The 10,409-nt window shown below is 40.2% G+C and overlaps 1 protein-coding gene and 1 long non-coding RNA gene across 4 annotated transcripts in view; both read right to left on the reverse strand.

Moving 5' to 3' along the window:
- The window catches only part of ROCK1 (Rho associated coiled-coil containing protein kinase 1), a 161,815-nt gene extending 158,480 nt beyond the window's left edge, over positions 1–3,335 (reverse strand). Inside the window, exon 1 of one of the 3 annotated variants that reach the window (XM_045457149.1) lies at positions 2,495–3,335. In XM_045457149.1, the coding sequence (XP_045313105.1) occupies positions 2,495–2,587 (93 nt within the window). In that variant the 5' untranslated portion in view covers positions 2,588–3,335. The remainder of the gene's footprint in view (positions 1–2,494) is intronic. The other 2 variants (XM_045457150.1, XM_045457152.1) reach the window with 2 other exon arrangements.
- A 4,506-nt stretch (positions 3,336–7,841) lies between these two features.
- On the reverse strand, positions 7,842–10,097 carry LOC123587897. Its single transcript, XR_006707594.1, has 3 exons — positions 9,839–10,097; positions 8,364–9,249; positions 7,842–7,878 (listed from the first exon to the last, which is right to left on the reverse strand). It is a non-coding gene; the product is annotated as an uncharacterized LOC123587897 (long non-coding RNA).
- Between the last annotated feature and the right edge of the window lie 312 nt (positions 10,098–10,409).

The raw sequence follows: 10,409 nt of genomic DNA on the forward strand, positions 1-10,409 counted from the left end.
CTCTTCCTCTTTTTTCAACTTTCATCTTTTACCCTTAATCATTATACCAATTTCAACTTGCATCTCTGCACAAATGATTTCCAAATTGTTATCTTTAATTATGAGCTCAGTTTCTTATCTCCAATAGTCTTCAGATCATTTCTTTGTGGTTAGCCCACTATACTCTAAAACACAAGTCTGAAATCGAACTTATCTACTGCCTATTCTTCCCAAGAGATATCCAAACCCAACTTTGTTATCACCAGTCTCCCTATAACCTACCTTCAAAATTTTTAGAATCCTCTACCTTCTCTAGCTCTGGTTCCCCCTTCTCTCCAACCCTGCTAATCAATCAAGTTCCATTAATTCTTCCTTTCCCATTTTAATTCCTCAATTTGGGGCTTCAATAATTTCTGTACTATTAATTTGTTAAGAAGCCCCCCAATCTCAACCCATCTCCAGTCTTTTTTCACACACTGCATCCTACATATAACTAACAGATTCATCTTCATTCATCCTGGAACAGTCTCATTTACAAATATTTTAATAAACACAACATACTGAAGAAAATCTAAATTCTTGTAGCCTAGCAATAAAATCCTCCACACTCTAATCCCAATCTGTTATTTCCAACTTTATCTTCGGTTCCCCTAAACATCTCATAGCCAATTCATCCCCACCCTCTATTCATGTTATCCTCTACTCCCTCTCTGAATGCCCTCCACCTAAATCCTATCCACTCATCATAAAGCATACTCTGGCCCTCTCAACACACAGTGATTTCTTCCTTTCAATAACCAAGAGCTTGTATTACCTGTACCAATTATTTGAAATCCATCACACATTTTTTTCAATTTTTAAAGTGTTCTGTTTTGTTTCTGTATATGTATGTGAGTTTAGGTCTTGGTTTTCCTAAATAGATTGAATTTTCAAGTAAAGAATCCATGACCTCTACTTCTTTGTATCTTCCCACATTTCAATAAATCTGTGAGGTTCCCCTAAATGAAACTGAGGCAAGAGGCTATAAGAAAACAACAACAAAAAAAGCTACTGAACCCTCCCTATACTACTGTTTCATGGAATAAGGAGAGCAAAAAGCAAAAGAGAATCAAAGATACGTGGAAATTGGGTAAAATATTAAAAGAAAATTTGGATTTCTTAAAAGAGACAGAAACTCCTAGTAGAAAAATGTGTTGTTCTAATTTCTTCCACTTCTCTCATTCAATAAAATGTTTTAAACTGTATTAAGTATCCACCATCCTGTTTCTCAATATGAAGAGCATCCATAACGTGGGTGAGACATTTCAAAAACATAAACCACAAGACTTTCATTTCACAGTCAAGGATGCTTAGAGTAATTCTGAAAACTTTGGGGAGAAACTTTCTTGTAAAACAGTACACGTTTAAAAATCTGCACAGGTATTTAGAGTAACTAAAATGCATGTTAATTATAAATGATCTACATAATTTTCCTGATTCATGAGATTTTTAAATATGATTTCTCTGAATGGCATTATTTTGTTCAGCTAATCTTAATCCCAAATATTGTACATATCTAACATTAATTCTCTGAGGAGGCTGTAAATAACTATCCATATAGATATACTTCCTGAAACTTTAGAGATTATGTGTTTTTGTTTGGACTAAAATAGAATTATAAATAACTTTTAGTTGTTCAGCAAAGTAAAAGAAGAAATTTGCTTGCAGAGTTTGCAACTATTAGTATCAGGGAAAATAGACAAAACTTAAAAACTCTACCTACAGATAACTGTCTATGTTATCAACTACTGAGAAATCTTTAAAATTTTGCCTTTTATTTCATAAAAACTTATTCAGAATGTTTTAAAAGTGACAGTGGTTAAGCACACCACCATCAAAAAAGGTAGTTATAATATCTATGCGATACTTTTGTAATAAACAATATTGTAAAAGAGTTAATATTGTGATGACCTATCATCAGTTACCTTAGGTTTTTACACTTAATAGTCCATCAAAAAGTTCCTCCAGATTCAAGTCACCTATGACATTTTGGCTCAAAAATCACTTCCTCAATATCGATTCTCCACTGTCACTTTCAAGTCTAAAAACTAAACCCTTAAGGAGCTAAATCGCTCTAAGTGGAAAGTAGTCTTTCCAGCATTACTGTCAAACCGATCAAAAAGATTAATACTACTAAGATCATCATTCAACAAACTATATACGCAATAACTGACGTGGTAACTTTTTATGTGATGCCTGAAATAGAGGTTTATAAGTATCTTTTGGATAATGATGAACTGAGTCAGACCTAAGAGTTCAGAGAGCAGTTAGCACAGAGCCAGTCCGATGATAAATAAGGACACGGGAGGAGATTTTAGTAGTGCTCCAAAGGCTCTTCAGGAAAAACGGCAGATTTTGATGTTTTCCAAGATTATGCACACCTGAAACTTTCTTTTGCAAATAACTAGACTGAATGCAATAGGAAGGCAAATATATACAGAACCCCAGACAAGCAAAAGACAACAGTGCTACTCACCAGCAAACAATCCGAATTCACTTCCGATTTGGGATCCCGCAGCAGGTTGTCGATTTTTTCAAACCGAGTCTCAAAACTGTCCCCAGTCGACATGTTGCTGCTACTGTGACAATACCTTCGTACCAGCAGCACCAGCAGCGGAAAGCAATTTCAACCAACTTCCTCCAGCGGTGGGTTCGCAGCCGCGGGGCGGAGGAGCCGGAACCTCAGGGTCACCAGGTGCGCCCGGTTCCCTCTCCTTCCCCTCACTGAGGGGATCTCCGTTGTCCAGACCCCGGGCCGGGGGCAACGGCGACCCACAGCCGCTCCGACGCCCAAAGTCGCATCCCACCCGGCAGCCCCTCACGACAGCCGACAGCGCCGTCGCCACCAGCCTTGTCGCTCCGGCGAGGTGCTTCAGCTTAGCGGGCCCCAGCCGCCTTCGCCATGGAGGGTTCCCCGTCCCGAGATGGGTCGGAGGGGAGAGAGAAAGAGAAGCAGGGTGGAGACTCCTTTGGGCAGCAGGGGAGGGAGAAGAGGAAAGGCGAAAACGAAGGGCGGGTGCGGAGCTGTGCCAGCTGCCGCCGCCGCTTGGGCCACGGGCCCGGCCCGCTCCACTCTGAAGTGCTGTAGGCGGTCTAGCCCCGCATCCCCGGCTTTACTTGGCGCGGCCCCGACGCACCGATCCGACTCAGCCAAGAGGTGGTCCCTACGGGATAGCCTCACTCTCCCATTTTGTCCGTCGCTGCTGGGGCTGCTACCGCGGTGTCCGGCGGGGCAGGGCGAGGTCGGTGCCCGATGGAGACTTAGGAGAGGAAGGCTAGAGAGCTCGCGGTGAGGAAGACGAGAGTCGGGTCCCGGCGCTGCTTGATGGGGGAGCTTCTGGGAGGGGCTGCGTCCCCTGCTCCGGAGAGGGCGAGTCGCGGTGGCGAATGCCTGGGGGGGGTGGGGCGAGGGGGGCCGTGAGGGACTAATATGTCCGCCTTCCTGTTCAAACAAACGGAGACCGCCGGCGCGGAGTGCGCATGCGGGGCGCGGACGCTCGGAAGGAGAATCGGCTCGGCGCCGCGCGCGCGCGCGCGCACGCCGGCGTCTCCGCCGGGCCGGGTAGGGCCGGGCGGGGCGGAAGGAGTGGCGCGCCCGAGGCCTCTCAGGCGGGCTGGGAGGAGCGGAGTGGGTGCGGCGGCCGGCCCCGCTTTCGCCCCGGCAGGCTCTGAGGAGCCCAGCAAAGCTTTGGACCGGTAGAGGAGGTCGGGGCCGGAGGCGGGTGAGCCGGCGGGGTTGCAGCGGAGCTCTTGCTGCCTTTGGTCGGGTCCTGGCAGCTGCCTCACTTCTGCTTCCTGTGGGCTGCAACAGCGGTCCGGAGCTTTCTGACAAGAAAGAAAGTGTGCTTGTTATTGTCATTTTGCAAATAGGTTCTTTTTTAAGGCAAGATGCCTTCTCGCCACCAGGCAGCAGCATTTTGGCACCAGCATTTTGGCACCAGCGGAGTAGTGTTGCCCGTATCGTCCCCGCCCTTCGTGAACACCACAAGGTTTAAACCGTGTGCGATTCCATGGGAAAATTACGAAGCAGTCCCATAAGCCGACTGTGTGTGTCAGGGGAGCACCAAAATATTAACTCTGGATGATATAGTTCAGAGAAGCCAAGTTCACTTTATTTTTTTAAAAATCTCATAGAAAAAAATCAATGTTTTTAAGTTATTCATACTAGTTCTCCCACACCATTATCATTCCCATTGTATTTCTCTTCTTGATGTGTGATCCTGCCTTTCAATTTCAAAGCGTTCAGTGAAATTTAAAATTGTGATTTTACCAGAACCCCTGTAGAATATGAAAATTATGGGCATTTCCTCTTAAATCAATTGCTTCATTGACTGTGGTGTGAGAGGGTACTTGTTACTCAATCTGCAAAGTAAAGTTCTGCACTGCTGTCAGTGGGAAATGTACTTTAATTTATTTCTAATCTTTAGTTTTGCCCATAGGTCAAATTAAAGATTGCTAGAAATAGAAAATGTGGGTATTTTACCACACGCTGGTAAATACTACAGATGAACCTATTGTCTTTCTATATAAAAAAAGAACATTGTACAGCATCGGATCGGCCCACCAACTTTCTGCAGTGAGTCAGAGGTTAGGAAAATGTTACATTGTTTGAAAAATGTCTATTTTCACTTTATTACATACAAGAAATATTTAGATATAAAAGCCATTGTACAAATCAAGATAGGAAGTAAGTCTTCACAAAAATCATAACAAAGGACAACTAAACAAAATTCAGGTATTTTATTAAATGCTTTTGCAGTGACTTCTTGGCTTCATCCAGTATTTTAAGCTGGTCATGTGAATTAAATTTATTTTTAAGCAGAGGGCTTAAAATAAATCTGGCAGTTGCCCTAAAATAAATTTTCTAAACTCTGCTTGTCCTTTTTTATTACCATTTTTAGGTATTCTTTGGAATTTTGTTGTTTCTCGGAGAACTGTGAGTATTATATTGCTTTCCATTGGACACATGAAAAAGTACGAGTAGCTAAGACAATACATAAGTGGCACTGATAAATATAAGTGGAATTTAAAAGCAATCTGGCAAAGCTACTAGAAATATATGTGGGGCCTATATATTTTACTTCCCTATAAAGTTAATCTGATTGTAACCCCTGACTAGTTGTCTTTTACCAGAAGATAGATGGATTCTATATGTTTTTTTAAAATATAAAAGTCCTCACCTATAACAGGGTGAAATCATATGACATTAAAGTTCCTTTCCAACTTTAAAATTCTATTGTGTAGGAGCGCCTGGGTGGCTCAGTCAGTTAAGCCTCTGACTCTTGATCTCAGCTCAGGTCATGAGATCGAGCCTTGAGTCAGACTCTGTGCTGAGTGTGGAGGCTGCTTGGGATTCTCTCTCTCTCTCTCTCTCTCTCTGCCCCTCCCCAACCTCAGAATAAATAAATAAATATTTAAATGAAATGAAACAAAATTCTATTGTGTAATTGTGGCTAATATCTTCAACAGCGTTGTGGATATATTTTTTTTATTTTTTTAACGTTTATTTATTTTTGAGAGAGAGAGAAAGAGAGACTGAGCATGAGCAGGGGAGGGGCAGAGAGAGAGGGAGACGCAGAATCTGAAGCAGCTCCAGGCTCTGAGCTGTCAGTGCAGAGCCCGAAGCAGGGCTCAAACCCACAAGCTGTCAGATCATGACCTGAGCCAAAGTTGGACACTTAACTGACTGAGCCACCCAAGTAGCCTGCATTGTGGATATTTGAGGTGATCCTTAAAGTATATATTAAGAGGGGCGCCTGGGTGGCTCAGTCAGTTGAGCGTCCGACTTCGGCTCAGGTCATGATCTCACACTCCGTGAGTTCGAGCCCTGCATTGGGCTCTGTGCAGATAGCTCAGAGCCTGGAGCCTGCTTCAGATTCTGTGTCTCCCTCTCTCTCTGACCCTCCCCCGTTCATGCTCTGTCTCTCTCTGTCTCAAAAATAAATAAACATTAAAAAAAAATTTTTTTTTAAAGGTATATATTAAAATCCTAAGTGCAAATGCAAAATACTGATTTGTATATATAAGAATATAATATTATACATACTGAGCATTTCCATGTGCTAGGAGTTACTCTATGCATTTTTACATAGAATCTAATTAAAACTTCAAAAGATTTCTGCTATGATTATACCTACATCATAGATGGGGAAACTGAGGTGTAGAAAGATCTGTTACTTGCTCAAGATCATGACAGATCCAGATTGGAACAGAGGCAGTCAAATTCCAGAGTCCCCATTCTTAACAGCTGAGTATGCTAACACTATCCAACCCTAGTACAATAATAAGTATTTCACAACTGTATTATTTACATTAGCACAGATTTAAATGATTCTATGTAAATAAAATTTGCAGTATGATCATAGTTCCTAGGCAAAAATGTGAAATGATTTCAGCAAGGTTCAGAATAAAAAGGACCCTGACAATGTTCAATAACAGTGGCTTAACTATAGGTTTCTAAACACTGGGTCCAAGAACCAGTGGTACTTCTTGGTGGAGTTTTCCTGACCTGCATGCAACAAAATGAGAATAAAGACATATTATTATAATATGTTTTATAAAGTAAGCACTTCTAATTTAAGACTGTCATTCAGTCTGAAATTCTTTACTATTTTTTTTTTTAATTAAATGTCCTCTCCTTTAAGAAGCAAGAGTAATAGTAAATGGCACAGTTTTTAGTATTCTTACTTGGAAATTTAAACTTACAGAGTTAGCATCTCTATGGAAACACATAAAGCTAGTTATATCTTAATTTTTCTGTTTTGGGAATTCAAACATCTGGAAACATTTAATTTAGACGAGACTCATGCTAGGACCCAATGAAGAGACTGTAGTGCTGAAACAATTTGTGGCATATTTGGGAGAAATCATGGAAAAATCAGAAAGGTTTGAGTGTAGACTTGTGAATAGTGAAAGGCAGTTAAGTTCAGCATTCTTTTGCTTTTGATTATTTTGTAGGAAAGAGACTCAGTTTTATGTTTATGGAATTTCTTTCATAAGCATTGATGTGGTAGCTAGCTTCCAAAGATGGTCCCCAGTGAACCATGTCTCCCAGGATGCATGGCCTCCTGGAGTTACCTCCTACACTGAATCTGGGCTGGGGCCTTGTGAGCTGTTCTAACCAACAGAATGCAGCAAAAATGGCATTGTGCCAGTATCAGGCCCAACTTTGAGAGTCTGCCTGGCAACCAACAGTTTAGTGCTCTGGGATATCCAACTAAACTGAGCTCATCTTGGTGTGAGGAAACCCATGCTAACTAACCACATGAAGAAATCACATGGAGGGCAACAGGAATCCAGCAGACCCTGAAAACAGACTCCAGACTTATGACCCAAGTCAAGCCATTCCATCAGCCCCTAGCCATCTGAAAGGCCCAGATGACACCACATGTAACAGAAACAAGCTAATCCCTCCAACCACTGCCCACACAGTAGAATCATGAAGAAATAATAAAATGATTGCTAATTTCAGCCGTTAAGTTTTGGGGCTGTTTGTCAGCAATAAATAACCAAACAGTTGGGTTTCAGGCAAAGAATCATTCATAAATATGTATATAGATATGTATTTGGAGTACCTTTCATACTTTTTGTATTTCCCACGATACAAGGAAGCTGTCCATAATGAAGTATTGTAAAAGAATGACAATTAACGCATGTTTACTGTTTTCAACAAAACCTTTATTCAAAAGAAATGTAGGGGCACCTGGGTGGCTCAGTTGGTTATGTCCAACTTTGGCTCAGGTCATGATCTTGCAGTTCGTGAGTCCAAGCCCCACATCAGGCTGTCTGCTGTCAGCGCAGAGCCCATTTGGATCCACTCTCTCCCTCTCTCTCTGCCTCTCCCCCGCCTCTCAAAAATAACTAAACATTAAAAAAAAAAAAAAGAAATGTAAAGGCTTTTTAAACAAATTAATGAATGCTTCTGGATTTTAAAAAGTATTATGAAGTTATATTCCCATATAAATACATTTTTACATGTATTTTTATATTTTCTCAATTTAGTGCGTAATCATGTCTTATGCTGTCTAAAAAATGTTCCAATAATCAGGTACATAGTGTAAATTGCATATCAATTATAATTCAGTACCGTAAATTGCAAGTAATTTCAAAAATGCATACCACAAATGTGTTAAGAATGTGATGTGGCTAAGTTCCTATAGAAACTTTAGCTAAAATTTCCAAACAAGTTTGATACTTACTATATTTAATACAACTTTCCAAAATAGCATTAAAGTTTTCTTTAATGTAAAATGATTTCACTTGATTCTGAACTACTTTAATAAACAGAAAGTTGTAAAAATTTAGGTTCAGTTTTAAGAACTTGGTTTTATATGCTTAATATTTACCCCAAAGTAGTTTATATGTCCATATTTCTCTACATCTGAGAAGTGAATCAGGAAGAATATGTTCCTTTGCCTAAGGATACTCTTTATGAGATCAGCCAAACTATTCTTTTCTTTCCACAGGACATTCAGGCTTGGGAGTCAGTGTAGTTTGACATTTTTAAATCCACTACAGCCTTGGTGCAGCCTAGGCAGAGTTGGGAATTCCAGCATCTATCGAGATAAAAGCAAGGAAAAGTGTAGGGCCAGCCGTGAGCACAGAGTGCCTTAAGGGCTTCTCCTGACTCACCCTGAATGCCTTCCTCCAACATCTGTTTTTTATTTCCTAGAAGCTCTGTTCCATTCAACTGCAAATATACTTGCATTGACCCTAGAAACAGAATGCAGAAATAGAAAGAAACAGATTTCTGTAAAACAATTACTTTCCTGCTCTGTGTCATTGCCATCTTGGGGACCCTACTGATACCACACTCACAAGCTCAAGCATGCAAATAACTGATAGTACAATTTTTTCCAAGGACGGGGACTGTTACATTTGTGGAACCCCTGAGATGTGGGTGCATGACCACAGTAAGAGAGGGAAGCTTAGATCAAGGAGATAATAACAGATGCATACAGATGGTCACATACTCTCTCATTTTTTGCAACAGCCTCCCATCCAAATTTCACCCTCCTACCCAGCACCACTCCACTGAGTCCTTAGACTTAAGTGTGCTTTCTGACCCACTGCCTTTTAGGTTCTTATATCTTCCTCTTTGGTGCCCTTAAATTGGAGAATTGCCTTTTTTGGCATCAATAGGCTCATCATCCCATATTTACTTCCCTTTTTTATTTGTCACAATTTTTATCACTCCTCTTCAGTCTCAACTTTGACTTCCATACCAAACACCTAGAAAGAGAAAAATGTCTTTCTGACATTTCACTATTTTTATCTCTCTTCCATCATTTCAAGCCCTCCTGAAATATAACATTTTCCCTAAAATCTCTGTAACTGGAATAGAGGCACTGATTCCTCATACCCACCCATCAACATATAAATATTACCCGTATACACTCTATATATGCCCTTTACCCCACACCCCTTCTTTTGCAGACAGTATAAATATTCTGCTAGTTGAATTTATACATTTGTTTTGGTTTATGTGCTCTTGTCATTGCTGCTTTATTCATTCCCTAGGGCATAGGCTAGGACTTTAAAAGCAACAATCATACTTTTCATTATAAAAATAGTACATACTTATTTTTAAAATTTTGGAAAATATGAAAAAATAAAATAGAACAAAAGAATTGAGAAACTCTGAGGAACCAATGATACTCTCTAGTCTTTCCAAGCCAAAATGGTTCTCATCTCTGCTTCTTGTCGGTCTATTTTATTCTTTTTCCTCTGTCCATGAACTGATTTTTTCTACTTCTCCCGGTACCTAAGCCAAATATAGCAACTTCAGCATCATACACATACAGTGAATTTAAGTACTTACAGGGGTCAAGAAGGAGTTCTTATTCCAATCCATATTCTGTAAATTTTACATAATTATTTTTTGGATAGTTAATACTTGCATATGACATATAAATCCAAAAGATACAACATGGTACATAATGAAAAGTAATTCTTCCTGCCACCTCTGTCCAGAAGCCACTAGTTCCTTAACACAAAAGGGAACAGCTGTTCAGTTTCTTGTATTCTTTCCATAGGTACACAATCATATTTGTTATATAGACTTTTCTCTGCCTTGCTTCCCACCCCCCCCCCCGCCGCCCCATCTTGACAATGTGCCTTAGATTTTGTTCTGTATCAGTAAATATAAAACTCATTCTTTTTAACTACTGTAGAGTAGTTCACTTGTTACATGCACAACAATTTATTTAGTACCTTACTAATAGACATTTAAGTTGGTACCAATCTTGCTATTACAAACAATGCTGCAATTAATACTTTCATACACAAGTCCCTCCTATTTATTTTGATTCTTCTTTCAGTTATATGGTCTCTACAATATTTTTTTAAAAGAAAGTCTCATAGGTATCATGGCTTTCATTCATTTTTTCTTT

The sequence above is a fragment of the Leopardus geoffroyi genome, chromosome D3, assembly GCF_018350155.1.
Source record: "Leopardus geoffroyi isolate Oge1 chromosome D3, O.geoffroyi_Oge1_pat1.0, whole genome shotgun sequence".
In the NCBI taxonomy this organism is placed as follows: Eukaryota; Metazoa; Chordata; class Mammalia; order Carnivora; family Felidae; genus Leopardus; species Leopardus geoffroyi.